At 64.4% G+C, this 27,142-nt stretch overlaps 2 protein-coding genes across 8 annotated transcripts; one reads left to right on the forward strand and one right to left on the reverse strand.

Moving 5' to 3' along the window:
* Positions 1 to 508: 508 nt before the first annotated feature.
* On the reverse strand, positions 509 to 7,288 carry ADAMTSL5 (ADAMTS like 5). Of its 4 annotated transcripts, none has more exons than XM_059388501.1 (13): positions 6,723 to 6,785; positions 5,782 to 5,848; positions 5,083 to 5,278; positions 4,886 to 4,977; positions 4,602 to 4,662; positions 4,346 to 4,454; positions 3,127 to 3,254; positions 2,764 to 2,875; positions 2,329 to 2,415; positions 2,026 to 2,189; positions 1,695 to 1,893; positions 1,533 to 1,604; positions 511 to 1,256 (listed from the first exon to the last, which is right to left on the reverse strand). In XM_059388501.1, the coding sequence occupies exons 2-13, from the start codon at positions 5,814 to 5,816 to the stop codon at positions 955 to 957; spliced, it is 1,557 nt and encodes a 518-aa protein (XP_059244484.1). In that variant the 5' UTR covers positions 5,817 to 5,848; positions 6,723 to 6,785; the 3' UTR covers positions 511 to 954. The 4 variants fall into 4 exon arrangements, with proteins under 4 accessions (XP_059244481.1, XP_059244484.1, XP_059244482.1 ...); XM_059388499.1 differs by having other exon boundaries at positions 5,538 to 5,848; positions 6,723 to 6,755; XM_059388502.1 differs by lacking the exon at positions 6,723 to 6,785 and adding an exon at positions 6,521 to 6,673.
* A 7,787-nt stretch (positions 7,289 to 15,075) lies between these two features.
* Positions 15,076 to 22,014, forward strand: PLK5 (polo like kinase 5 (inactive)). Of its 4 annotated transcripts, none has more exons than XM_059388503.1 (15): positions 15,077 to 15,211; positions 15,841 to 15,954; positions 16,091 to 16,207; positions 16,640 to 16,769; positions 16,870 to 16,957; positions 17,059 to 17,154; positions 17,468 to 17,666; positions 17,758 to 17,884; positions 18,000 to 18,076; positions 18,239 to 18,323; positions 18,598 to 18,675; positions 19,640 to 19,796; positions 20,658 to 20,787; positions 20,883 to 20,993; positions 21,668 to 22,014. In XM_059388503.1, exons 1-15 carry the CDS (start codon positions 15,104 to 15,106, stop codon positions 21,851 to 21,853), a joined length of 1,803 nt encoding a protein of 600 aa, XP_059244486.1. In that variant the 5' UTR covers positions 15,077 to 15,103; the 3' UTR covers positions 21,854 to 22,014. The 4 variants fall into 4 exon arrangements, with proteins under 4 accessions (XP_059244488.1, XP_059244486.1, XP_059244487.1 ...); XM_059388504.1 differs by having other exon boundaries at positions 15,904 to 15,954; XM_059388505.1 differs by lacking the exon at positions 20,883 to 20,993 and having other exon boundaries at positions 15,076 to 15,211.
* Positions 22,015 to 27,142: the final 5,128 nt, after the last annotated feature.

The raw sequence follows: 27,142 nt of genomic DNA on the forward strand, positions 1-27,142 counted from the left end.
CCCCCAGGTACCCACACATGAGCAAGGTCCACCCTCCTGGCCCCAGAAGAATATAGGAGTAGCAGATCTCCAGGAGGACACGTGAGGGTAGGGGACAGGCTGAGAGCTGTGACCTGCCTCCTCTCCTGGGGGGCGGCCCTGGGTGGCACTGGAAGAGAGCACGGACCCCAAGGGGGCACGGGAGGGTGCACTGGACCGGGAGAAGGACGGGGCTGTGGTACACACAGGGACAGCGCAACTGTGGGTCTGGGTACGAGGACATCCTGGGGCGTCTGCGGCCCAGTATGCTTAACCAGGGTGCCTTGAAAAATTAAATTCAAACAAGCGGGATGGATAGTGGTGTTGCCTGAAAGGAACCCAGCCGGGGCCCCCGGCCGGCTCAGTCTGTGGAGTGTGCGGCTCCCTCTGCCTACTACTCTGCCTCCTTGTGCTTTCTCTCTGTCAAATAAATAAAATAATTTTTATAAATAAATAAATAAATAAATAAATAAAAGCTTACAAAATAAAATAAAAGCTTTAAGAGAGAAAGAGGGAAGGAGAGAAAGAAACCCAGCCAGAACTACTAAGGCCCTCAAGATTATCTCTGGGCTTGCTGGTAGCCAGGAAATCGGGAAGCGGGACATTATAGTTTTGTCAGACATGTCTTCTGGGGTGTGGGCCTGTTTGTTAGAGCGTCTTTGACTATACACAGCCTATGTGTGTCCGCGAGAAGAGAAAGCACAGGGAGTCAGGTCGTTAAACAGCAGCGAGCTTCCTGGTAGCAAGGGCAGGAGAGGAAACATGTATTACAACGTCTTCCTTTGGGCCTTGCTTGTTTGTGACAGTGTCTCCAAGAACGTGAGTGTGAGGCAAAGGGAATCAAAGCAGACACACAGTTTCGAGGTGTGAGATATCTTCTGGCTTCCTGGTCCGGCGTGTCTGTTGCCGCACGCAGCAGCGGCCTTGTCGAGGGGCTCAGCGGGGGCAGTGGCGCGCGGCCAGGCGCACACGGCTGTCCTCCGCGGGGCTCCAGGCGCGGGCATAGCCCGTGTGGGGCAGCAGCAGTCGGTCTTGAGTGCCATCTGGGCTGATGAGGCGCTGGGCAGCCAGCAGGTACTCGCGGTGGAGGTCCAGCCGGGGGCAGGGGCAGCGACCCAGGGCCCACACATACTCGAGGGCTCGCAGCGGCGAGCGGTTCTTGTAGATGAGCTGCACTTGAACCTCGTAGCGGGTCTCCTGGGCCTGATGCCGGCGGCTCAGCACTCGGGCCCTGAACACTGCGGGCAGGGCCACGTGGAGGCTGGCGGGACGCTCTCCCCGGGCGCCCATCCACCCGCACCCCACTGCCAGAGAAAGGAACTGGGCTTGGATGGGGCACTGGAGGGGCTCGGGTCAGGCGAGGTCAGGGATCAATGAGAAGTCAAAGGGCAGATTAAGGCAAAGGGTCAGAAGGGGTCAAGTTGGAGTCAGGTCAGGGAGTCAAGGGTCAGCAGGACGGGTCAAGTTCGGGTCAATTAGGAGGCAGGTGAGGGTTGGGGTTAGGAGTCTCTCACCGAAGTCACTCCCGCAATAGTGGAGCAGCCGGTGGGCGCGACCTCGGGTGTCAGGGCAGGGTGCGCAGGGGTCTGCGGGGGGGGGGGGGGGGGGGGTGGTGGTACCGTAAGGGGCACAGGCCTCCCTCCCGGCTTGCTCCCTCCCTGGCCCTGCCACCTCACCTGGGGCGGGGGTTGGGATCCGTGGGACAGAGGTAGCTGGGGCTGCTGGGAGCTCCGAGGGCTGCCCGTCCACCGCCCCAGGCTGCTGTTGCCGCAGAGACCAGCCCAAGGCCTGCGCCTGGGCCTGGAAGGGGCTGTAGCGCTCCCGAGGGAGCCAGAACTCGAACTCGATGCCGGGGTTGGGCTCCTGCAGGAGGATCTGGAAGGGTGTCACACTAGGGAGCGGAGCACGGGCCTCGGGCTGGGCTTCCCCTCTCCGCCCCCCGCCCCCCCGCCTGTAACCCAACCATCCCCTACATCTCCCCCACCCCCCGCGGAAGTTGGCCCGCACCTGCAGGAGCAGGTCTTGGGAGGTGGGCCCAGCCGCGCTCAGCATCTCCTCGGGCCCTGCCTCGCGGGTGTAGACCACACGGGTGCCCGCCGCCTCGTAGGTCCCGGGTGGGCTGACCGCCCAGTTCCCGTTGAGCACGTAGCGCCCATCGCCCCCCATCAGCGCTGCAAGGGAAAGGTCAGCCCGGGCTCCCGGACCGGCTCCTCCGCCTCCCGAGCCGGCGTCCTCAGCCCCAGGCCTCGGGCTACCCCCACTGCTCCCAGGCGGCCAGCAGGGCGCTTCCCCCCTTGGACCCCGCGATACCCAGGTGGTTGCGGCTCCGGTGGGCTACACGGATGTGTCTGGCACCCTCGGGGATCAGGGTCACGTTCCAGTACCCTGCGAAGGCACCTGGGTGGGAGGAAAGGAGGGGGTTGGGGCGTAGGTGGGAGCGTATTTGAGGGACGATTTGAGGATTAAATGAGATACTGCGGTAAGAAGGTATGAGGGGGTCCTGGTAGCCCCAAACGATGGGTTAGCTTTTGGAGTTAGGGTTATTCTCGCTTAAGTACAGCAGGGAAAGAGTTAGAACCCCATCTGCTCCGGGAAGGGCGGGGCCATCTGGGAATAACCAATCAGAATGAAGAGCGAGAGGGGGCTGGGCCACAGGCTGCCGAATCAGCTCGGGACTTCGCTTCCGGCCCGAGGCTCGTTAAAGGGACCGCTCGGGTTAGCGGGGAGGACGGAGCGGGCGGTCACCGGAGTCTCGGAACACGCGCTGCACCAGAAGGCACGACTCGTTGGCGCCGCCGCAGCGGCCGCAGTGGTCTTCGCGGGCGTCCGAGCCCAGCAAACCGTCACAGCCGGCGCTCTACAGGGACGGAGAGGACGAGCGCGGCTTCACCCACCGCCCCCTGCCTCTGTCCGTCCTGGGGGTTGGGGGTCCGTCCTGGGGGCGGGGTCCATGGGTAAAGGGGCGGACTCTGGAGCCTAGGGGTGGGTGGGACCTGGAGAGGGGGCGGGGATTAGGGAAGACGGAGGGACCTGGGACTGAACGGGATGGTGCCGAGGTCAGGGCTGGGGTGTGAGAGGGGGGCTTTGCGGGGTCCCGCGAGGCCTTACGAGGCAGCGGCCAGCCACGCAGAGCCCCTGCGTCCCCGGGCTGCAGGGCGTGCCGTCCAGGACGCGGCCGAAGCTGTGGTAGAAGGCGTGGCCCTCGGCCAGGCAGTTGAGGTCGCACTGGTTGGGCGCTGGGGGCGGGAGGAATGCGGGGCCCTGGAGTACCTCGTACCGCGGTCGGGTCCCAGCCTCCTCCTCCTCAGGCAGATGAGGCTCACAGACTCAGCCAAAGCCGCACATGGAGGCTGAGGCAGAGCCAGGGCACGAATCTAGGCATTCCGCCCCCAGCCCCCCGGGGCAGGCCCGGACAAGCATTCTGATGTCCCGCGCGTGCTCATTCATTCAGGTGAGGCCCTCGGGTTAGGGGGTCCATACCGCTTATCCACTGCTAACACCCTTACCCATTTTTCATTCATTCTTTAGTTCCACCAACACAGAGCACCTAGGACCTTCCCAACACTGTTCCAGGCTCTCGCATACAGCCGTGGGCAGAGGCCACTCAGCATTGGGTCCTGCACCCAGTATGTGCCCAACAGAAAGCGTTCACTGTGGACTGAATTCTGTGTAGCCTGGGTGTGTCGCTGGCCCTCCCAGGACTCAGTTTCCCCCCTGCCTGGCAGTGGGGCCGAACGGGCAGCCCTGATCCCTGCTCCTCCTGGCCTCCTGCCCCGCCCTGAGCCTGGCTGGCAGACCCTGCCTAGAACAGAGCCCGAACTGGCCTTGGCAGGCCTCTGCGGGGGTGGGATCACAGCAAATTTCCTCTAATTCTTAGCGGGGAAAAGCCCCCCCCCCCCCCCCCAAACCCCCCAGAGTTCGACGGATGGAACGTTCTCCATATCTGTGTCTGCTTCCACTATGTCTAGAGCTGCCTGTTTCCCTGAAATCTGGAGGCGCGCTGCCCCGGGCACACAGTTATGTAACTTGCTGCCTTCAGCTAAATGCAGTAACATTTCCTGCTACTGGGATAAGTTTGAGAACTCTTGGCTTCCAGATACAGCTCCAAGTAAATCCTCAGCCTGGCACTCAACCCTGAGCAGGACAGACCCTGCCTTCCCCTGCTCCTGTTTCACAGGTCACGGTGAACCCCCGCCCCTGCGTCGCTTGAACTCCTACATGCCCTTCAAAGCCCCAGTGCTCTCTTCCCGCAGTCCTCCAGGCCTCCTGCTTTCTTAGCAGCCCCTCTCCCTGCCTCTTCTGGACAACAGGAGGGTAGGCGACTCACCACCATAGAAGGGCACCCACTGGTAAGTCTTCTGGCTGCCAAGGACAGGGTGACCATTGTAGATGGCACACTGGAGGTCTCGGAAGGGAATGGCCCCTAGGGGACAGTCCTGAGGACAAACAGAGGTCCGAGGCTGGGGGAGCCCCAGGGGAGCCTAGAGAACCTGGCAGGCTGGCACGTGCATCTGGGGGCCCAACCCGGGAGACGGAAGGTCTTGGAGGCCCAGCTGAGGGTCTGGGAGGGGGACACCACTCACTGGCAAACGGCAGAGACGGTACTCATGGGAGTCTCCCCAGCACGGCTCTTCCCCAGGGAACCTACAAGGAGCAAGATAGCCCGAGTGTGCTCAGGACCCCCAGTAACCTTCTCTCCAGAGCTGGCCCGACCCCCCCTTTGGCCTGGCCAACCCCACCCACATTCCAGTTGGATCAGTGGGATTAAAAGGCACAGCATGTGTGGGCAGGCTGAGGGTGCGGCCAGGAGTTGGGCGGGACCCCCCCTCACCCCACCCCACCGGCCATACCCCAGCTGGGCGCTCACCAGACACAGCGCCTGCTGCGCACGGAGAGACCCCGCCCACAGGAGCTGGAACAGCGACTCCAGGAACCCCACGGGGTCCACTCACCTGGACCCTACTTGGGGAGGGAGAGGCACCATCAGCCTGGAGAGGAGCCTGGTGGCCCCCAGACCACGGCCAGGTCTCTAAGTCCACTGGCTGCCTGGAATGCCCCACTTACCTGAGCACTGCCTCCTAAACCACAGTTCAGGAAGGTCCACAGCAGAAGGAGGTTCTGGAGGGGGCGGGGCGTGGGGGGGCACCGAGGGCGCTGCCGTGGGGGCGCCAGCAGGCCAGGGTCTGAACCCCAGCTCTGCCCCAACTGGCTGTGTGATTTGGGGCAATAATTTAACCTCTCTGGGCCTCTGTTTTCATCTCTGAAAAGTAGGGTAATAACAGAGCCCCCGTTACAGAAAAGTTTCAGGGGTCCATCGAATCGGGTCAGAAAGACGGGAGACACAGAGCTTGGTAGCCGAGAGGCCGAGCTCAGAGAATGTCATCTTTTATTCTTACTGACTGTGTCGTCTCTTAATGTACACAGTAGGTGCTCAATCTGTCCGATCATTCCAGGACAGTGCATGGGTGTCTCCAGGGTTGGGGCCCCATCACCGCTCACCCCACCGTTATCATTTCTACCTTCCTGTGTGGCCAAAGGCCAGCCACTCTGCTTCCCTGGGCCTCAGTTTCCCCATCCGTGCCAGGAGGACTGGCTGGACTTAGTCCAGGGCTCTAGGAGGGACTTTGCAGAGTTGCGGCTGGTGGGGACCGAGTGAGGGCCCGAGTCCCTGGCAGAAGCTGGACCTGGGCCTCCAGGGCCACCTCAGCCCCCAGACCCACAGCAGCAGGGAGCCCCTGGGTTGAGGGATAACAAGGGGGTGACCTGGCCCCAGTCCAGTCGCCAACTCGTGACCTCATGTGCAGACGCTGTGGGCCCCACCAAGGGCGGCCTGCAGAGGGAAAGGGGCCGCTGATGAGGATGGCTCAGGAAAAAAGGGAGGCATTTAGGGGGCAGACTTTGCCCCCCCGGGCCTCAGTTTCCCCATCTGTCCGGGGAAAGATGAAATCACTTGCTGTCTGTACCCTCATGACCATGACATTGCCAGACAAAGGGGGAGGGAAGTGGCCACCTTGTGTGTCCTTTCTCAGGCCACGGCCAGGCTGCCTGGTGGTCAGCAGAGCCCAGAGGACGCGAAGGACAGCTGGAGGTCTCCAGCCCCGAGGTCCTGGGCACGGGTCCTGTACCAGCGGAGCCTTTGGGCCCCCTGGAGCCCCAGTTTCCCCAGTTCTCAGGCCCTGGCTCTGACAGTCCTGCCTGGACATCAGGGACTGGGGTCCACAGTGGGTCCAGGAGCTGAGAACCTTGGGGACCACTGGGCAGGTCCCCTTCTCTGCCCAGAGCTGTGCAGCAGCTGCGTCTCTGCCCCTCTCTGAACCCAGAGCCCTAGCTGGCTGGGAAGAAGTTTGCTGGAGGGCAAGAGGGCTTGGCCTTCGGACACCCCCTCCTCCCCGCACACACTCTGCTCGGGCTTGAGGGGTGGGGGTCTAGGTGGGGGGAACTGAGGGGCTAGAAGCACCATCCTTCTACTCCCCAGAGACCCCTCCCGGACAGGCAATCGCACCTCGTTCTGGCGGCACTCCTGACGGCAAGTGTGATCCCAGGGCGAGTCACGCCTCTTAGGCCTCAGTTTCCCCAGGAGGAAGTGGTGATGAGCTTTCTCCCACCCTGGGGACTGCTGCCAGGCCAGCCCCTAGCCGGACCGGGCCCTGGGACGGGGAGGAGACGCGGGCCGGCGTAGTGGGAGGATAGGCAGAGGGACTTACCGGCTACGTAGAGCCCAGGCGGCACGTCCTGGTTCCCCGGGCGGCCCCAGGACGAGCGGAAGCGGCGGGGCCCGCGGGGAGGGGCGGGGGGAGCCAGGGGCGGGGGGGGGGCCAGGGGCAGCCCCTCCCACCCGGCCTCCCTGGGCGCGCCCAGGCCGGGGTCGGCGGGGACGGTAGCCCCGTGCGCCCTCGCGCGGCCGTTGCGCGCCTCGGCGCGGGTCTACGGCAGGGGATTGCCCCGCGCGGGGCCCGGTCCCCCGGAGCCGCGGCCTGGTGTTCCAGCGTCCATATGCTGGTGACCTTGGAAAGGCCAGGGCGGGGGAGCCGTGCGGGAACTGGCCGCCCCTTCCCCCCAACCCCGGGGCTGCTATTCCGGGCTCCGCGCTCAGGGCCAGGGAATGTGCGAGAACCGAGGTGGCCCTGCCATGGTTCCCGGAGTCCGGGCCGCTGCCTCTTTCCACCGACGCCCAGATAGCCTCCCTGCGAGAGTCCCCTTTCCCGGCCAGTACCCCTCTCCCCTGGTCCTCCCCCCAGCCCTCCCTCAAGGTCATCCTACTGAGGAACCCCTCTCCCCTGGGTTGTAGCCCTGGGGGTCCCCCTCCAGGTCCCGGCCACCCCCAGAGCAGAGCCCCAACGCACTGGGAGAGGCTCAGCTCCAGAGGCCAGGCGAGGGGGATGGAGACCCCCCCCTTCCACCCCTGCCAGGAGCATTCCGGGGCACTGCTGTCACCGCAGGCCGCGCCCCACCCTGCCTCCCAACCTCCCTGCCTGGCCTCGGGCTGCAAGGAGTGGCTTTGCAGCCAGACCGCGGCCCAGAGGATCCCTATCCCCGAGACAGTCGCCCTCTCCCTAGAATGTCCGTTTTCCCGCTCAGGCAGTGGGGTGGGCAGGGTTCTTCACCGAGATGCCCCCAAGTGGACCTCAGCTCTTTTGAGGACCGGCAAAGAGGGAGTTCCCCAGGGCTCCCCACCAACCCGCCCTTTGCCAGCTTGGCTTCTGAGCCGCGGGGCCCTGCCCACGCAGGCAAGCAGGAGGCACCTTCTGCTCTCCCCACCCCGCGCCCGGCTCCTTGCTGCCCACTGTGATGGCTCCCTGATGGGGACCCAGGGGACGAGGAGTGGACTGCTCCTCTGGTCACTAGGTCAGCGCATGGCCTGATCCTCCTGGAAGCCTGCTGAGGGGTGTCTAGCCCCGACCACGGGGAGAGGGTTACCAGTCCAGCTCTGTCTGCCTTCCCGCCCGCAGCAGCTCAGGGGAAGGCCCCTCAATGCCACTGAGGCACGCAGACTTCACTGAGCACCTACTGTGTGCAAGGACAGCGGTGGAGCAGCTCACCAGGCTGGGGGAGGCGGCCCCGGGACGGTAGAGGCCCTTTGGATGGGGACACTCAGAGGCAGTAGCCCAGGCCCGCCGCAGATGGGGCTGCCGGTCCGCAAGGCCCTCGCGGATGAGGCGATCGCCATGAGGAGGAGGGCGAAGCCCCAGATGCGAGGGTAAGAGACAGTCAGGGGGTCAGAGTGGAGACAGGCCGAGGAATGGGAGCCATGGGAGGTGGGAAAGCCACAGCTGGCTGCCCGGGGGGTGAGGGGGGGGGGGCGAGGAGCCCCGGGCAGCTCCCCGCTGTTGGGGAGCAGAGCACAGAGGACCTCCATGGGGGGTGGCCTTGGGCCGGTGTGGTAGGAGGCAGCTGGTGGCCGGAGCTGTGGAAGGGCGGCAGGAGGCCCGGGGATGCCCGCAGGTCGCTCCTGGGGGGTCTGCGGTGAGCGGTCTGTGGGCCCGCAGCGAGAGGCGGGGAGCGCAGGGGCCGTGTCCGGGGGAGAGAGACGGGTGGGTGTCCTGACACACGGGGGTGTCCAGAGTGTGGTGTGAGTGTGGAGGGAGTGGACACCGAGTACCAGGGGCGGGGACGGGGGCGCAGTGCGTGGGGTCCCAGAGGCCTAGGGAGGTTGGGCTTCAGGAGGAGGGAGAGCGGGCCGGTGGTCAGCACTGACAGAGGCCGTCTGGGACCCTGAGGAGGCTCAGCCTGGTTGGACAGGGACCGAGAAAGGGCAGCAGGAGCGAGGGTGGAGGCCAGGCGGCCGCTGCTGAGCACCAGCTGTGTACTGGCCGGCGCGCCTGGGCCGGGGGCATCCGAAGAGATCAGGCTTGGCTCAGGGGCGCCACCAAGTGGACAGTCTCCTTCCCTCCGCTGCGCCTCACTCCCCGGGCCCCAGTCCAAAGAGCTCTCTGCGCGCAGGGTGTGCATACAGCCGGGGCCGCGTCCTACACAGATGCATTCAGCAGACGCTTACCTCTGCAGGGAGTGTACACAGTAGACACGGCGCCCTGCAGGGACCGCATGTAGTAGTCTGAGCCTTCCAAGGAGTGCATCCAGCAGGCGCTGTGGTCTGCAGTGTGTACAGAGTCACTGCACACTGCCAGGAGGGTATGCAGCAGGTGCTGTGGCCTGCAGGGAGTGCATACAGCAGGCACTGTACAGTGCAGTGAGTAAACTACAGCAGGCACGAGTGCTGTAGAAAGTGCATACAGCAGGCGCTGTGGCCTGCAGGGAGGAGACACAGCAGGTGCTGGGGCCTGCATGGGGTCCTCGCGCCTGTGGGGACAGAGCTTGTCGTGGCGGATGGGAATGGGGGGGAAGGTCTGGTGTCCTGGGCCCTGCCGCCTCACCCCTTTGGCCTCGGGCCCCCGTCTCCTGCCCTGTCCCCTGTCCTCTGGCCGCAGCCGAGCTGGACTCAGCAGACTCGCAGAGAAGGAGGCCGAGTGCTCAGCTCGGGGACCGCGCAGGTGGAGGGCGCGCAGGAGGGTCGCTCTGCAAATGTGGCAGCGTCTCGGCCCCGCCCCCACCCTCCTGGGCCCTGGCTTAGACCCCCAACAGGGGGTCAGTGCGGTCCCCTACCCTAAGCTCTAGCCCGGACCGTCCCTGAGGGGACATCCGTCCACACGGTCCCTGTGGATGCGCTGTCAACTGGGCTCCTGCCGCCTCTGTCGTCTTGCGGCCTTGGGGCTCAGGGAACACCCACGAGGAGATCCCGTGGCCTCAGCATGTCCCCCCAACCCCCAACTCCCTGTGGACTCCTGTGATGCCTCAGGCCCTGGCCACGTGGTCCCCGAGATACTTCAGCCTCCTGAGGAGACCGGATCGGGGTGGGGGGCTCTGACGCTCCAACCCCCCACCCCAGAACCCGGGGTCTCCGGAGCTGCCCAGAGAGGAATCCTCACTCCCACTTCGTAGGGTCACTGGGGACCCCCAGGACACGGGGGTCCTGAGAAAGTCTTCTCCCCACATCTGAACGGCCGTCCCGAGTTCCTTCATGGAGGGGGTTGTGGGGGGCGCCTGCTGGAGCTGGGGACACTCCAGGCAGGACCCGGAGGAGGAGGAGAGGGTGTGAGGGAGAGGGGGGCAGGGGCACAGCACGAGCAAAGGCCCGGTGGCTGGAGGCCCAGGTGAGGACGGGGCGGGGCGGGGGCGGAGGGAGAAAGGGAGGCAGCTTGGAGGCCGACGGGGCGGGAGCTGGGGGCGCTCCCTGCACACGGCAGGTCATCTCAGGTACACGGGGCGGTGGAAACGTCAAGAAATTTCAGCGTGACACGGTGCCATTTACAGAGAGACGGAGGTGTGTTCTGTAAAATCGGGCGGGAAGTGGAGGGGACAGCCCGCATGTGCCCCACAAGGGTCCTGGGGTGACTGACTGACTGCCTTATAGGTTCTTTGTGAATTTCTTTTTTTTTTTCTTTTTTTAAAGACTTTATTTATATGACAGACAGAGATCACAAGTAGGCAGAGAGTCAGGCAGAGAGGGAGGAAGCAGGCTCCCAGCTGAGCAGAGAGCCCGACGGGGGGCTCGATCCCAGGACCCTGAGACCATGACCTGAGCCGAAGGGAGACGCTTAACCCACTGAGCCCCCCCAGGCGCCCCTGAACTCCGCGTTTTATATGGATTTTACTGTGTGTGTTTTTAGCTAATTTCCTTGTTTCTGTTCCAGGATCTCCCATGACATTGAGCTATTTTTCTCACAATTGGTAAAAAGACCCAGGCAGATGAAACGCAGATTAGTCCCATGGAAATCTGGCTGGGGTGATGCTGGCGCTGCCCTGTGCCCACAGCCAGCGCCAGTTGGTGTCCCTGGAGAGGAGTCAGAGTAGGGTCCCCGCCTGGAGCGGCGGCACCCACTCGGGACGTTGAGGAGGTCCCCTCTGCAGGCAGGCTTATATGAGGCCACCCAGCAAGTCAGCACCTATGGGAAACACAGCCGGGACAAGCCCAGACCTGCGTCTGCATGTGGCGTACCCAGTCTGGTGGGATGGAAACCAGCAGACCTGCCGGGGAACGACATAATTTCAGGTTGTGAGGGGCAGCAGAGGCAATCGCAGGGCGGAGGTGGCCTCCTGGACAAGGATGGCCCTTGCCTAGGTCCTTGAAGAGGAGAAAGGGAGGCTGGCAGGAGACTCGGGGATGCAGAGCATCATGAGCAGAGAGAAGGGCATGTGCAAAGGCCCTGAGGTCGGTATGGGATCTTGGACCAGCAGAGAGGCCAGGGTGGCTGGACTGGGGTGAGTGAGGGGGTGAGAGTGGACGGCCATGGGAGCGAATCCGCATTCATTTGTTTGAATGTGATTTGGTTCTGGAAGTCTTGAACTTCCTGCCCTTGGGTCCGCAGCTCCCAGACACCCCCTGGTTGTCTGAGTCTCCAAGGGCCCAAGCACTCGGTGTCCCCTGATCTGGCCAGGGGGTTGATGCTCCCCTTATCCTCCTCTTGGGTAGACAGTCCTGAGGAATGTTGTGCGCCGTTGCTTAGGGACCCACAGGGGCTCCCCGGGCCCACCCTGCCCCATGCCCCTTCCTTCCCAGCCCTCACTCCTGCTCTGCACCAAACCCTTGCTTCAGGCTCTGTTTTTGGCAGAGCTCAGAGGGAGATATGGGTGGAGAGACGAGCCTCCCACTTCAGTGTCCTGCTGGTCTGCACCATGTCACCAAAAGGGAGTGAAGATAAGGGACATGTCCTGAGACCCACGCCGCTGGCCCTGGGCGCAGCTAGAGAAGGAAGAACAGCCACAAAGGGTGCTGACGAGGTAGAAGGCAGGGCAGGGAGGAGCCCGCAGAGTGGCGTTGGGAAGGACAGCAGAGGACAGCACTTCTGGAAGGAGCCAGCAAGCACACAGGGCTGGGAGAGGCAAGGGCCAAGGTTGGTCCTGGGGTGATGGGGGGACACGACTAGCCGCTCCCACCATGCTGAGCTGGTCTGGAAGCAGCGCGTGGCGGCAGTCACGGGGTTTCCGGAGTGTGGTGGCTGCTGCGCTCCCAGCTGTCCCCGGGGAGCTGCCAGGTGAGGGGACAGGTCACCAACGCAGGTATGGAGGAGTCCGCGGTGTTCCAGAGGCCGGGAGGCCGGGAAGGGGCTCAGAGCCTCCCGCTCCTGCTCCACGTCCTTCCCGAAGGGGCGACTGTGCCACCCGCATGCCCACAGGCGAGCCCCACGCATGGTCCCGCGGGCCTCCCCAGGGAGGACTCCTGGAGTGTCCCCGCTGGGGCCGGGCTCAGCAGCCACTTCCCCACCTGCACAGGTATTTTGAGAGAAGCTTCCCAGCATTTCTCCCAGGAAATGTGCTGAGTCTGGGGAGTTACCTCAGGTCAGTGAAGGGAGAGACGGAGGGAAAGCGAGCCTGTGGCCCGTAGCCTGGGGCTTGGGCGCGGCTCCGGGCGGCACGCGGTGGGTGGCCAGGCCAGGTGACAGCCCAAGAGACCACCCCGCCTCTGGAACCCGGGCACGGGTCGGCCCGGGAGCGTCCGGCATCTCGCCGAGCCCCTCGGCCATACCACCGCCCTTCGCCGGCCGGGCAAACGGCCTCAGTTTACCCGTCCGGAAAATTGGAGGAATTGGTACGCTCCTAGCGCAGTGATTTCTTTTGGGGGAGGACGGGGAAGCTGATGTGGCCACTGTCCGTTGTCGTTCTAGTAAGCACAGCACAAATTCACCACTCAGCCGTCTCAGAGCGCACGGCTCAGCAGCGGGAAGCACACTTGCCCGGTCCTGCCACCACGCCCACCCTCCGTCTCCAGAACCTTCCATCTCCCCACACGGAGACTCTGTCCCCACGAAGCTCGGACTCCCCGTCCCTGCCCCAGGCCGGGCTCCCACCCCCTCCTCTCCTGTCCGTGTGGACGGGACTCCTCTGGGGCCCTCCTGGGAGTGGGGTCCTGCGGGACGGGTCCTTCTGGGTCTGACTCCTCTCCCTGAGCCCCGTGTCCGCCGGGTCCCTCCGCGTCATGGCAGGGGTTAGGGTCCCCACCCTTCCTGAGGCTGGACCGTGTTCCCGCGTGGGGACGGACCGAGCCGTGTGATGTGCCGTTGTATGTCAGTGCGCTCTGGGGGTGTCCGTCCGCTTTCTGGCTGTTGTGAATTATGCTGCTGTGGACATTGTGTTTTTTGTTCTATTGGAAGTTGTTTTCCATTCTAGAGTGGTTAGGGAGAGGGTCCTCGCTGAGGGGCAGCCTGACAACGGGACGTCTCCCTGGCCCTGTGGTAGACGCTCAGCCAGGAAAACACAACGGGCGGCCGGGACACTGGGCAGAGCAGGGGTCTGTGCTGCTGACAGGCTGGCTGTGAGGCCCCCAGCCAGGACCTTATAGGGGTCCCCTGGGCTCCGCCACCTGCCCCTGTCAGAGCTCCCAGAGCCCTGGGAAGAAGGGTCCAGAAGCCCAGGGGGGTGGTATGGGGGTGTGGACAGTGGCTCTGGACTCCGGGTGGGACTCAGCCACTTGCAGTCCAGCGACCCCCAGCTTCAATACGCCTTCCTGCGTCTCAGTTTTCCCATCTGTAAAGTGGAACAGCACCCACCCAGGGAGAGGCTGCTGCGCACCTCTGGAGGCCGCCCAGACTCAGGCTGTGGTTCAGTCCGGTGATCTCCTGGCAGTCATTCCAGGGGGGCCAGAAGTGTCCGTCTTGGGCGTGCAGGGCCCGGTGCAGGTCCCACACGCTGACAAGGATGCCTGAGTTAACGCACAGAGGGAGGGTGCAGCTGAGAGCCAGCAGGCAGCGGGGTGACGGTGATGTGATGGCCCAGGCCCGTGCCCCCCCCCCCCCACCTCTTGCCACACAGCTCCTGGTCTCCGTTAGCAGGGAACTCGGGCTCCCGGCTGCAGCCAGCTGCCCCCACGGGTGCCCCAGAATCCCCGACCCTGTTGCTGAGGCTGGTCCCCCACAAAGGTACCAGAGTCTTGCTCTCTGCCCTGCCCTGGGAGCCCCGAGAGGCCCCCATGCCCTGGGTGCTCCTGCTTGACACACCAGCTGGACATGTGACCACTCAGAAGGTGTTTCCTGTCCCTGGCAGCATGACCGGGCCAGATTCTGAAATCTGGTCTCTGGAAAATTCCAAGGCCTGATTCCAGCCACAGGGAGCCCGGCTAACCCCCTCCACTCCTCATGTTATGTAACATTCGGGGATTAATACTGTGACACCCAGAAGCCGCTGCTGGGATTCAGATCGAGCACGGACCCTTCCTGGCTGCGGAAGCCACAGTCTCCCTCGGCCTCAGTGTGCTCACCTGTGAAATGGGGACGTGGCTAGTCCCTGTGCCCCAGAACTGATGTCAGGGTGGCATGGGAACACCAGCAGCCGGGAACTGAGTCTGGGCTGTGGCTCCCGGGAGGGTCCAGGACAGCCCGCCAGTGCTTTCATCGCACGGCCCCTCTGGCCATCCAGGCCAGAGATCACACAATCACCTCCGTCCTGCGGTCCCCAGGTTCTGCTACTTCCCGCGGCCCAGCGCCTGCATACATGACACCCCCAAACCCCAGCCGCGCCCCTCCTCGCCCCCTGCGCCGGGCCTCACTCCCTTCCCGAGCAGCCCGGGCGCTAGAGGTTCTGGTCTTCTTTCTCTGTCCTCTGGATCCGGCCACGACTCCCCAGTGCCACGAGAGCCCTGTCAGGCCCCCGCCCCTACTCGCCTCTCCCTCGGAGGCCTCTGAGAGAAGGAGACAAGCTCTCTGACCTCAGTTTCCCTCTCGGGGAAATGGGCACGTTGACACTTCACAGCAGGGCAGGAGGCGCAGGATCCGAAGAGCGAGCCGGGCCGGGCGCGCCGCGTTGGCGCAGGGCGGGCGCGCGGCGGGGCGAGCTCCGCTGTCACTGGAACACCTGCCCGCCGGGTGTCCCTGCCCGCCCACGCCCGCCGCCCGCCCGCCGCGCACACCTGCCCCCTCCAGCGCCGGGCCCCGCCCCCAGCACCGGGCCCCGCCCCGCCCCGCCCCCTCAGCCAATAAGACGCGCCCCAGCGGCGCGCAACCCCCAGAGCCGCGGCGAGGGGGTCGGCGGGAGGCTGCGCCAGTCCCGGCGCCAAGCGCCCGCCCCGGCGCCAAGCGCCCGCGGGGTCCCCGGCGGCATGGAGGCCGGGCCGCGGCGGCGGCGCACTTGCCGCCCGCCGGTCTCCGCCTTCCTGCGCGACCCGAGCTCGGGGCGCGTCTACAGGCGCGGGAAGCTGATCGGCGAGGTGCGGACCCGGCTCCGCGAGTCCGCGGGAGGGTCTCCGGCGGCGGGGAGGGGCGTGCGCGCGCGATCTCGAGCCCCGGCGAGCAGTGTGCGCCCCGAGGCTGGACTTCTGCGAGCCCGTGGGTGTGTGTCGGCGCGACTCTGGGGTCTGGTGCCCGCTGGCGCGGTCGGGCGCCCGGGTCTGTGTAGTGCCCGTCGCACAGTGTACCTTGTGCGGCGGGAGCCGGTCTTCGGCGCCCTGCGCTGTGCCCATGGGTTGTGCGTCCAGGGGTGCGGGCGCGCACTCGCGTGTTACAGGTATCCGACCTTTGTAGAAACTCCGTCGGGCTGTCTCCAGGTCCGTATCGGAACGCGCTCTCCGTCTCCGCGCTTTCCGGGTCCGGGAGTGGAACTGCGTCGTGTGTCCACGCACTGGCTGTATTGTGGTGCGGCGGCTGGATGTATCCGGAGATGGATACGTCTGTGCGTGTGCCTGCGTCTTCCCTGTGTTCATGCGGTCATGAGTGAGGGTGTGAGGGTGTGAGCTGTGTGTCCGTGCATCTCGTGCGTGTGTGTATGACGAGGCCTGGCTACCTGTCTGCACCCCTGTGCCCACGCGGCGGCTGAGCGGGCGCATCCCCCTCCACGCAGGGCGCCTTCAGCCGCTGCTACAAGCTGGTGGACATGTCCACCAGTGCCGTGTTTGCCCTCAAGGTGGTGCCTCGCGCCGGGGGTGCGGCCGGGCGACTGCGTCCCCACGGCAAGGTAGGCCCAGTCCTTCCATGCCCCGGGGGCTCCACACTTCGCAGGGGGTCCCCAGAGAGGTCCCTGCCCTGGGGGATGGGGTTATGCCCTGGGCCGGAGTACGATGGGGCGTGGACACGTGGGGCCGTGGCTGCAGGTGGAACGCGAGATCGCCCTGCACAGCCGCCTGAAACACCGCAACATCGTGGCCCTCCACGGACACTTTGCTGACCGAGAGCACGTGTACCTGGTGCTGGAGTACTGTGGCCGCCAGGTGCCCCAGGGGCTGGGCGGAGAGGGAGCCCCCCCCCCCCCGGGGCTCCTGGCCCCCGGGGCCCCCCCCCCCCCCCCGCCTGCTGCGCGTATCTGTGGCCGCCCCTATGTCTCTCCGTACTTACCTGTCCCCGCCCGGTCCGCACCAGGCCCATCTGTGCTCATCATACACACCCGTGCCCATCTCCTCTTCATCTGTGGCCATGGGGACCACCTTGCCCCCCCTGAGCCCACCTTAGCCCTCCTGAGCACACGGGGGGTCACCTGCGCCCGGCATGTACCCACTGTGGGTTCCTCTCGGAGACTCCGGGCCCGATCAGACTCCCCCCGCGGCCGCCTGGGCCCGCCTCCTGTACTTCTGCGGGGCTCATCCGAGCTCACCTGTGTTACCTGTGTCCCTGCCGCTGCCGCGGCCGCCCGCGGGCACCCGCAGTCGCTGGCGCACGTCCTGGAGGCGCGGCGGACTCTGACGGAGCCGGAGGTGCGCTACTACCTGCGGGGCCTGGTCAGCGGCCTGCGCTACCTGCACCAGCGGCGGATCGTGCACCGCGACCTGAAGCCCAGTGAGCGCGGTCGAGCGCAGGGGGGAGGCCGGGGGCGGGGCCGGGGAGCTGGGGGCGGGGCTTCCGCCCTCACCGACTGCGGGCCGGCTTCCTCTGGCAGGTAACTTCTTCCTGAACAAGAACATGGTGGTAAAGATTGGAGACCTCGGGCTGGCTGCCAGGGTGGGGCCGGGGGGCCACTGCCACCGGTAAGTGAGAGGCTCTGGACGGTCCCTCTGCGGAGGCACAAGTGGGACCCGCTTGGCATGGGGGCCCCAGCCTTCCTGAGCCCGCCATTATCCCCTCGTAGAGTGCTCTGCGGGACCCCAAACTTTCTGGCCCCAGAGGTCATCGCCAGGAATGGGCACTCCTGCCAGTCAGACATCTGGGCTCTTGGCTGCGTCATGTGAGTGGGTGTGGGGAGCCCCTGGGCCTGGGGAGAGGGGCAGGAGCACCCCCACAGGGCCAGGTACTGGCAGGTGGAAGCTTAGGGACAGGAGGCTGGATGGGGGACAGGCAGGTGTGAGCCTAGGACAGATGCGGACAGGTGTGTGCAGCTGTAGGGCGGGTATGGGAAGGTGGACGCAGAGCCTGTCCAGAGGCGGGGAGTTCGGGCAGGGGTGGCCAGATGTGCACAGGTCGGGGTGCGCCAACCTCGGACCCACAGATCAGATCCAAGCGGGCACTCAGCTTCCTGCCTCCCCCGCCCCGGGGGTCAGGTACACAGTGCTGACCGGTACCCCTCCCTTCACGGGGGCTCCCCTGTCGGAGATGTACCAGAACATCCGGGACGGCCACTACCCCGAGCCGGCCCACCTGTCACCCAATGCCCGCCGCCTCATCGCCCGCCTGCTGGCGCCCGACCCGGCCGAGCGGCCCAGTCTGGACCACCTGCTCCAGGACGACTTCTTCACACAAGTGTGTGCTGTTCCCCAGCGGGGCCCGCCGGGCGTCGGGGGTGGGGTGGGGGTGGGCGGCCCGCACGGACCCCCGGCACCCCGCTCCTTAGGGCTTCACTCCGGACCGGCTGCCAGCCCACTCCTGCCACAGCGCACCCCTCTTCACCGCGCCCCAGCCTCTGGGCCGGCTCTTCCGGAAGGTGGGCCGCCTGCTGCTGACCCAGTGCCGGCCGCCCCGTGAGTAGCGCCCCTGCCCGCCCCTCCCTGCGGCGGGGTGGACGTGGGAGGCAGATGCCTTCTGCTGCGTGGGCCCAGGCTCTGCCCCCCCCCAAACCCCACATGCTTCCCTCAGGCCCCTTCACCCCCAGCGAGGCGTCAGGTCCGGTAGGAGGTGCTTCAGATCCGGACTCCGTGGGGTGCGGCCGCGAGGTGAGCACTCAGGGCAGGGCACGTGGGGAGGCAGGCGACCTGGGCAGAGGGAGAAGTTGGGGGACGCGGTCTTCAGGTGAGCAGCGGGGAGACCCTCACCCGCCTTAGGCCTCTCCTGGGGGCCAGGCCTGCTTCCCCTCACCCCGGCTGCTGCTTCCCCAGGCCTCCCTGTTGGACAGAGGGGCTCTCCACCCCGAGGTCCCCGTCCACCTACTCACCCAAGGGACCCTCAGGAGTGACCCAGCGGGTGAGCGGACACTCCATCCCAGGCCCTTCCCGGGCCGCGGGTGCTGGTGGGGAGAGAGAGTGTGGAGGTCAGGGCAACCACTGGGCCTTGCCCGGGCTGGGACCCCTCTCCGGGCTTCAACTTTCCCACCTGTGAAATGGGGGCGTTGGCCAGAACGCTTCCGGGTCTTAAATAAGATGTTCCCAGACTCTGTAGTTTGGGGCAGAGCTGGTGGGAGGGGCCCCTCACGGCGGGCGACAGACAGGTCTGCCCCTGCAGAGATCTGTCTCCTCAGGGCCAAAACGGAGGCAGAAGCAGGAGGTCGAGGCAGCCATCAGAAACCTGTCCCTCTGCCTGGACCGTGGCCTCCCAGGTAGGAACCCAGCCCGGCCCATAGGGGCCACCTGTCCCTTAACATCCCAAGAAAAGTGCCCAGCTCTGCCCAGGGGCCCCTGGGTATTTCTGGGGCTCCCCTGGGGGGTAGAGCTCAGGGAGGCTTCACGCACACGGACACCCATCCTGCATCCCAGGGTCTGGGAACCCCCAGCCCCCCATGTCTTGCCCCTCCTGGGTCACTGTCCCAGGAGCCTTTCCTTTTTTTTTTTTTTTTTTTAGCTTCATTTATTTACTTACTTGACAGAGAGAATGATCACAAGGAGGCAGAGAGGCAGGCAGAGAGAGAGAGGGAGGAAGCAGGCTCCCCGCTGAGCAGGGAGCCCGATGCGGGGCTCGATCTCAGGACCCCGGGATCATGACCTGAGCTGAAGGCAGAGGCTTAACCCCCTGAGCCACCCAGGCACCCCGAGCCTCTCCTTTCTTGTAGGACCCAGGTTCTTCTTACTCTTCTGTTCTTGTAGCACAGGAAGACCCCGGACACTGAGGCTCTTTCCTCAGCTGGAACCAACGCTGAATTACTCAGAAATCTTAAAGAAACAGTGAAAGACACTTGAGATTTACAGCGAAGGCAGCCTGAGAGTTCTGCCTGCCGCTCCCGCAGCTTCCCTGGCCGCTGGGTTGCCGGTTTTTTCCGCCAGTGCCCCTTTTGCTCTCCCAGGATCCGACCCAGGATTCCAGAGGCCACTGATCGATTTGCTTTTAACACACTTTTTTTTTTTTAATGCAATCCCACAAAGCCTGCGGGGTTGGAGTGTTCCCCATGGTTCCGAAGGGCTCCTCTCCAGAGGCGGCTGGGACTCCCCAGCCCCTTGTCCCTCTCCCTGCAAGGCAAGGCTGGGCTCCCTGCCCCCTGGACTTGGCTCTCCATCTTCCGCGTCGCCACTGTTCCGTCCCCAGGCCTCCCGGACCTCTTGCTCAGTTCACTTCATTTTTATGCCCAGCCACGCAGGAACCCCCAGGGGAGCAGCGGCCCACCCTCTGGGCCCCCAAGTGGGTGGATTATTTCAGCAAGTACGGCTTCGGCTATCACCTGTCGGACGGGGGCAGCGGTGTCCTGCTTCGGGACGGCACACACATGGCCCTGCGCCCCCCAGGGGAGTAAGTCACGGGCCTCCTGCTCAGCTCCCCATCTTTCTTCAATCATTCCTCAAGTATTTGTTAAAGTAGCACCTACTGTGCACGCCCGTGGGCACTCACTGCCTGCTGGAGGGGGAAACAGTGCTACGCCAATAACTCAGCTGATTCCAGGAGGCAGTTTTCTGGAGCAGATGGTCTGGGTGAGGGGGCAGACTCGGGGGCTGCAGGGTAAGGGCTGTGAAGGGCCTTTCTGAGGAGGTGACATTCAGGCGAGACAGGAAGGGTGAGAAGGAGCCATCAGGAACAGCATGGGAGGCACAGGGAACAGCATGTGCAAAGCTTTGGACATGGGACCCAGCCTGGTGGGTGTGAGGAACCGAGTGACGTGGAGACACAGGGGGGATGTGAAGTCAGTGGCCCGGAAAGCTGCTGTGGCCGTTGGAACAGGAAGGATGGGTCCAGGTCACACTTTCCATGTGACCTGGTTGGCAGGAGAGACCCAGGGAGCCAGCAGGTGGGTGGTTGGACTAGTCAGGCGGGGAGTGGCCATGGCCTGGGGTGGTGGCCTCGGAGGAATGCCGCGGGGTTGGAATCTGGACCGCGGGGTTGGAATCTGGAAGGTCGGAGCAGATACTAGGCCAGATGGGAAGGTGGCAAAGGCATGGGTTTGGGGCAGGCCGGGATCTCAGGACGGACACGGCTCCAGGGGCCGGAGTTCTGGGGAAGGGCTGGGGCTAGAGGTAAGAACAGAGGTGGGTCAGTGCGGAGCTGGTCTCCAAACCCCCATCCCAGGGGCGTGGCTGGCGGGAAGGCGTCCTCGGGCACCAAGTGGTCCCCGGTAGAGGCTGAGACATAGGCACCGCCCTGTATCCCACTCCCCAGCCGAGTGTGCTATGTGCCTGGCCGGGGGAAGCTGGAAACCTTCGCCGCCAGGGACGTGCCCAGCCCGCTGGGCGCCAAGCTGGCCGTCCTCCGGCTGTTTACCCGCTGTATGCAGCAGCGGCTGCGAGAGGTAAGGGCCTGGCAGGGCCGAGTGGGGCTGGGCAAGTGGGGACAGCCCCTGGCTGGCCGGGAGAGCCAGAGCCGCAGGGCTGGGTCTGTCTGCAGGAGGGGGCCCGGCCCATGCCCACCCCGCCCGCGGCCCCAGGCCTCTGCCTGCTGCGCTTCCTGGCCTCGGAGCGGGCTTTGCTGCTGCTGTTCAGTGATGGGACGCTGCAGGTGAGCGTGAGGCGCCTGCGTCCTCGGGGCTGTGCCGGTCCCCTCTGCGGCGGGGTCGGGGGCACAGACAGCTGGCTTCGTGGGGCTGGGGATATGGACCTCTAAGTACAAAATATGCAAAATCAGAAAGGTTTCGGTCTTGGCAGAACATCCCCCGGGCCGTCCCCATGGGGCAACCCTTCGCAGCCACCCAAATGTCATTTCGGAGGACAATCATGTCTAGACTGAGGTTTGCCCCGGGCAGTCCTGGTGGTCGCTGACCGAGCGCAGCCAGGCCTGGCCCAGACTTCAGAAGCAGTGGTGTACAATGCTTTCCTTGTTACCCCAAAACATTATTACTCTGTTACAGTAAAACCTCCCTCTGTCCAGATTAGAACAGGGCTAGCACCCTTGCCCTGAGCCGGACTGGGTCTCAGCTGGAGAGGACGTCCGCCGGGGAAGCTGGGTTACCCAGGCCGCAGGGTTCGGGGTGGCCCTGGGCAGGAGAAGCCCGTCTCGGCCCCCTTTCCCCGTGGGTACAGTGGAGCCCTCGGCCCTGGCTCCCTGAGCTCCTGGGGGGTGGGGCAGCGCTGAGACCCAGGTCAGGGGGTCCGCCTGTCCTGCTCCCTGGAGCGCCGGGCTGGGGGTGGGGGTGGGGGCCCCTCTTCCTGACCCCGCTGCCTCACCCCTGGCAGATAAGCGGCAGTGGCGACCGGACTCACCTGGTGCTGGGTGGCGGGGGCGACGAGCTGCGGCTCACGGTCTGGGAAGGCAGCCGGCCCGGCGCCCCTGACCCCCCGGACGCCCTGCAGAGCCCCAGCCCCGCCCTGGCTGCCCGACCACTCCTTGTGCACGCCCTGCACATGCTGCGGAGCGTCTAGGATCCCCCAGCAAGGGGACCGGCCCCTTGGCTCCAACCCCGGAGCCCCCGGGGGCCGCCCCGGGACCGTGGGAGGTCAGGGACCTTGCCTTGGGTCGTGACTAGGCAACCCAGACTTCTGTTTGGTTTTGTTCTTTTATCATTAAAGAAAAGTGGACTGTCTCGTGGGCTGTCTGCCTCTGTGGTGGGGTCTGACACGCTTCGGGGAGGTGACCCTTCGGACCGGCAGGCTCTGAACCCACTGCCGCTCGTGGCAGACAGATGGGCCAGATCTCGGCCAGTGCCCAGGTACCCCGATGTCTGCGGGGCTGGAGAGAGACCCTGCTTCAGAGAGAGAAACCGAAGAATTTGCAGGCCTGAGGCTACATTTCACAAAGCACGTTTCCTTTATAATCAGAGAAAAAGGCAACAAAGATGCAAACAGACAGTTTTGGGAGAAGCGGGGTATCCGGTGCCCGCGCAGGGCCTCACACACAGTGTGACAATGACACACTGTCCCTGTCATTGTCCCTCTGCTGGGGCCCACGCCCTGCCCGTCAGGAGAAAGGCCCCACCCGGTGGGGGAGAGGGGAGGCGCTCCGACAGAGCTGCAGTACCACGTGATGCCTGTCGCCGCCCCGCTGAGGACCGCACGTGTCCCCTGGGCACACCTGCGGCGGGCGGGGGGCGGGCAGCTGGCGGTGCGATGTGACCACCTCGGGCCAGAATGAGAACTTGGGCGCTGGATGCCCTCCAAACAGGGCTTTTCCTCTTCGCCGACTTACTCTCAATTCCAAAAGTAAAGCGTGGACGAGCTTTATTTGCGACAAACCGTACGTGGACAGAGCCACAACCTTCGTGGGGAGGTCACAGGGTCACCGGGCTCTGTTTACTCATGCTTGTGTTCCCCTGGAAAGCGAGGATGCGGTCAGTGTGACCTTGCTTTTCCCCTCAGCCTGCGTGTGTTTCCGCGCCGGTGTGTAAAGGTCGGCCTCTGAGCTTCCAGGGCAAGGACAGCCTGAAGGTCACGGCCGGGCGGCGGCAGAGGGCGCCGGGGCGTGGGCCGGGGAGGTCGCAGGCTTTGGTGTGGCCTGACAGGGGACGAGAGATTGTTTTGTGTAGAAGAAGCAGGAACTCTTGGAGCCCTTGGAGAATGTGCGAGCAAGGGGTGTGGGCAGGAGAGGGGCCGGCGGGGGGCGGGAGCCAACGCTGCGCCGCTCTGGTCTTCCTGTCCTTCTGCTGTCGTCGTGGTCATCATTACTGATGTGCGATTCACACAGCACGCAGTTGCCGGCTTTAGACTGCACGACCTGGGGCACTGAGCGTATTCACAATGCTGTGCAACCATCACTCTAGTTCCAGAACATTCCATCACCCCCAGAAAACCCTGTCCCTGGCAGCCATCCCCTTCCCCCTCCCCCACTCCCACGAGCCCCTTCCCGTCTGGGGAGGAGCCTGGTCTGGGCGTGCCACACGCGTGGACTCACACCCTGTGTGGCCTCCTGTATCTGGCTCCCTCCCCGCATGTCGTGGGCTCCTGTCCGTCCCCTGGGCAGTGGGTGGGGGCACCTCACTCCAGCTGGGGCTGGGCACGCTCCCGTGTGGGGGCGGACACGTTGTGAATGTGCCCTTCATCTGTTGATGACATCGTGTTACAAAGGACAGAAACCCCTCCTAACTGTTAGGATGTGAAGGATGGGTCTCTAATTCTGAAATGGTTGGAAGAGCCACTTGCAGGCAAGGCTGGGTGCAGGGCTCAGGTGAAGGCTGGGGTCTCCCTCTGCTCCTCTCTCCCACTCTTTCTCCATCTTTTGTGCGACCATCTGTGGTTAAGGCTTCACTCGTTAGCGGGCTCTTGTGGCTTGGTGACAAGGTGACCCCTGGCACAGGCTGGAGCTACCAGCTCAGCAAACTGCGGGGGAAAGGAATGGCCAAACTCTCGGGTAAGTGCTGCCCAAAGTCCCAGATTAAGGCCTATTGGCCTGGCCTGGGCTCCATGACCTCCTCCTGCCAGCTGAGTCACCTCAGAGGAGACAGTGGGGTCTGGAAGTGGGCAAGGGAAGCTGAGGTCCCGTGGTCATGCTGTGTTTCCTCTCAACGGATGGTCTTCTGTGGGTGGCCTCTGAGAGGGCCCCCAGCAGTCCCCCTGTCCTGGTAGTCAAACCCCTGTGTAGACCGTCTACAGGGACTAGCGCTGGCTGGTGTAACCAGTAGGATATCAACAGTGACCGTCTGTGGCTTCAGAAACTCAGTCATAAAAGCTGTAGGTTTCTGCCTGGCAGTGTTCGGGGTCGCAGGCTGGCGGGGGTGGGGGTGGGTTTGCATTGCTGTCTCCTGCTGGTGCTCGGGTAACTGGGCAGGGGTCCATGGGGCGAGGGCCTGAGCCTCCCACCAACAGCCTCTGTGGGCACGTAGGAGTGAGTCCTCCAACCCCCCTGAGCTTTCAGAGTGGGCCACCCCAGTTGGCCCACGTGTGGACCGGAACCCCATGAGAGACTGCGAGCCACAACCAGGCAGCCCAACCGTTTCTGAACTCCTAACACGCAGAAACGATGAACAAAAAGGACAAGTATGTATTGCTGCTTCCAGTCTGTTGGTTTGGGCTGATTCGTTACCCAGCAAGGGCTAGCTAGTACACTTGCCAGACATGCAGAGGACCCGCTGCACTTCTGCCCAGACGGTTGTTTCCGGGGGAAACACAGCTTGCGCAGTGCCCACCCGCAGCACCCGTACCCTCCTGCCTGCAGGCACCGAGCAGCCAGCGGTGCCGGCGCAGCAAATAACCCGCCCACAGAACGTAGTAACTGGGTGACCTCCCAGGCCAGCTCCTATTTGAGGGTGAGAACTTCAGGAGGGGGCGAGGTGCCCACACCGCCCGGCCGCGAGTTTCTGGAATCTTCTTCAGGGCAACTGTGCACCTCAAGAAATAAAACCATTAACCGCCCGCTTGTGGGTGTTTGCAAAGGATGGAGCTTCAAGACACCGCGGCCAACGCGCACCGGCGGGAGCTGCTTTTCCAGAGCGAGCCGCGGAGAGCCCGGCCAAGCCGACGGGGGCACGGACGCGGGCCACTCGCCCTCCTCCGCGCCCGGCGTCGCGACCGCGTCCCCATTGGTCTGTGGGGGCGCGTGGTGCAACGCCTCCTCCAATCACCAGCAAGCAGGGCGGGGCCAGGCGGCGCAGCCGCGCGGGCCTGGTTGGCTTCGGCCGCGGCAACCGTGTGTGACGTCACAGAGAGGGGCGGAGTCCGGGTCCCCGTCCGCTTGGGGTCCGGTCTCCGCGCGTGACCGACGAGGACCCCGCGGCACGTGCAGCTCCGGGAAGGGACGCGCGGCCCTCGGCAGGTGCACGCGACCCCCGGCGAGTCCCGGGCAGGCCGGAGCGGACGCCGACGCGGGCGGGCGCCGCGGCCACGCGCACCCCGAGACTCGCGGGCCCGACGCGCGGGCGAACCGACAGGCGTGAGCCGGGGTCGGGCCGGGCCGGCGGCCCCGGGGCTCGGGGCGGTGGGGTGGAGCCCCGCGCCGCGGAGTGGGAACCGGTGCTCGCGCGACCTGGAGCGCGGGGGGCGCACGGGGGCGGGGTCGCGGCGCCAACGTCCGGGGGCACCGGTGACAGGAGCCCGAGGCCCGCGCGGGGAGGGCCGCCACGTGGCCGGAACGCGCGCCGGAGCCGGTCGGGTGGGTCAGCGGCCCTCAGCTTAGCCTTGAAAAATCACCGGAGAAACGATCCTTTTAAAGCGCGCGCCCCGGGGGCGCCTGGGTGGCTCAGTGGGTTAAGCCGCTGCCTTCGGCTCAGGTCATGATCTCAGGGTCCTGGGATCGAGTCCCACATCGGGCTCTCTGCTCAGCGGGGAGCCTGCTTTCTCCTCTCTCTCTCTGCCTGCCTCTCTGCCTACTTGTGATCTCTCTCTGTCAAATAAATAAATAAAATCTTTAAAAAAAATAAAAAAATAAAGCGCGCGCCCCAGCGCTCGCGGTGGCCCTGTTCAAGTAGCCCGAGTGTCCACTGGCGGATGAACGGGCCCACTCGGCGGGTCCCCCGTGCAGCAGAGGGTCCCCGGCCACCCGAGGAGCCAGGCGCCCCCCGCGCGGCCCCGGGACGGACCGAGCCCACGACGCGCGGGGAGGGGACCGGACGCAGGAGGCCGCACGGGTGTGAGTGCACGCGAGTGACAGCCCTGACCAGGCCCCTCCACGCGCGGGAAGGGGCTCGTGGGGCCTGGGGTCCGGGGAGGGATAGGGATAGGCTGATGGGGATGGAGTTTCTTTTGGGCTGATGGCATGTTCTGGAATGAGATAGAAGTGACTGTTGGACAGTTTTGGGAATACACTTAATACCATTGAATGGTACACGATAAAATGATTAAATTGGTAAATCTTTGTTTTTATTTACGTAATCTGTACACCCAACATGGGGCTCGAACTCACAGCCCTGAGATGGAGAGTCACAGGCTCCACCGACTGAGCCGGCCAGGCGCCCGTAAAGTGGTAAATTATATCTTACACGTATTGTATCACAATTTAAAACATCCTCGCCGCCCATGTGACACCCCAGGCCCATTACAGCAGAACTGGAGGCTTGGGCTTTGCTATTTCTTAAAGCCGCCCCGGCTCTGAGGAGCGGCCACTGCGGGGGTGACAGGAGCCGCCAGCAAGGAGGAGTGTGTGTGCGGAGCCGGAAAGGAACCGATGCTAAATGATCACAGTAACCCCCCTGGGAAGTCTGAATGCGGACAAATAGTTACTACTGAGAAACTCGTGTTCAGGGCGCCTGGGCGGCTCAGTTGGTGAAGCATCTGCCTTCGGCTCAGGTCATGATCCTGGAGTCCCGGGAGCAAGTCCCACGTTACTCCCTGCTGGGTGGGGGGTCTGCTGCTCCCTCTGACCACTCCCCTCATGCTCTCTCTCTCTCCCTGAAATAAATAAATATCTAAAAAAAAAAAAGATATTCATGTTCATAATTTGAGGTCTCTAATGTGCTCTGCTGAGTGTCTTTATCCCATTGGAACTCGGAGCCCCCGGCGGCAAGCAGGTGCAGGTGGGAAGCGGGCAGGTGCAGGTGCAGCTGGAGGGCCACCTGGTGCGGGTGGCGGGGGGGCAGGTGCGGGTGGGCAGCAGGCAAATGTCTGAGACTTGGAGCCTCTGGTCATCGGCACGGGTCCTGTGGGTCGCCTGTCGTCTCCTCCCTGCTTGGATTTCCCACACCAGTGAGTTTTACGAATCAGCTCTGACCTGCGTTAGGCGGGACATAGTCCCTCGGAAGGGCTACTTGGAATGAGGCCGAGTCGAGTCTGCGTGGAGCCCTCCGA

The sequence above is a fragment of the Mustela nigripes genome, chromosome 2 (genome assembly GCF_022355385.1).
Source record: "Mustela nigripes isolate SB6536 chromosome 2, MUSNIG.SB6536, whole genome shotgun sequence".
In the NCBI taxonomy this organism is placed as follows: domain Eukaryota; kingdom Metazoa; phylum Chordata; class Mammalia; order Carnivora; family Mustelidae; genus Mustela; species Mustela nigripes.

Excerpts from the sequence above, each read along its gene's own strand:
- ADAMTSL5 (XM_059388498.1), bottom strand. The coding sequence starts at position 7,273 with ATGACCTTGAGGGAGGGCTGGGGGGAGGACCAGGGGAGAGGGGTACTG. Across the intron at positions 4,978-5,082 it reads GTTTAGGAGGCAGTGCTCAG|GGTCCAGGTGAGTGGACCCC; the intron begins GTAAGTGGGGCA and ends CTCCCCAAGTAG. Across the intron at positions 1,605-1,694 it reads GATCCCAACCCCCGCCCCAG|ACCCCTGCGCACCCTGCCCT; the intron begins GTGAGGTGGCAG and ends CCCCCCCCGCAG.
- PLK5 (XM_059388503.1), top strand. The coding sequence starts at position 15,104 with ATGGAGGCCGGGCCGCGGCGGCGGCGCACTTGCCGCCCGCCGGTCTCC. Across the intron at positions 16,958-17,058 it reads CCGGGGGGCCACTGCCACCG|AGTGCTCTGCGGGACCCCAA; the intron begins GTAAGTGAGAGG and ends ATCCCCTCGTAG. Across the intron at positions 18,324-18,597 it reads CCTCAGGAGTGACCCAGCGG|GGCCAAAACGGAGGCAGAAG; the intron begins GTGAGCGGACAC and ends CTGTCTCCTCAG.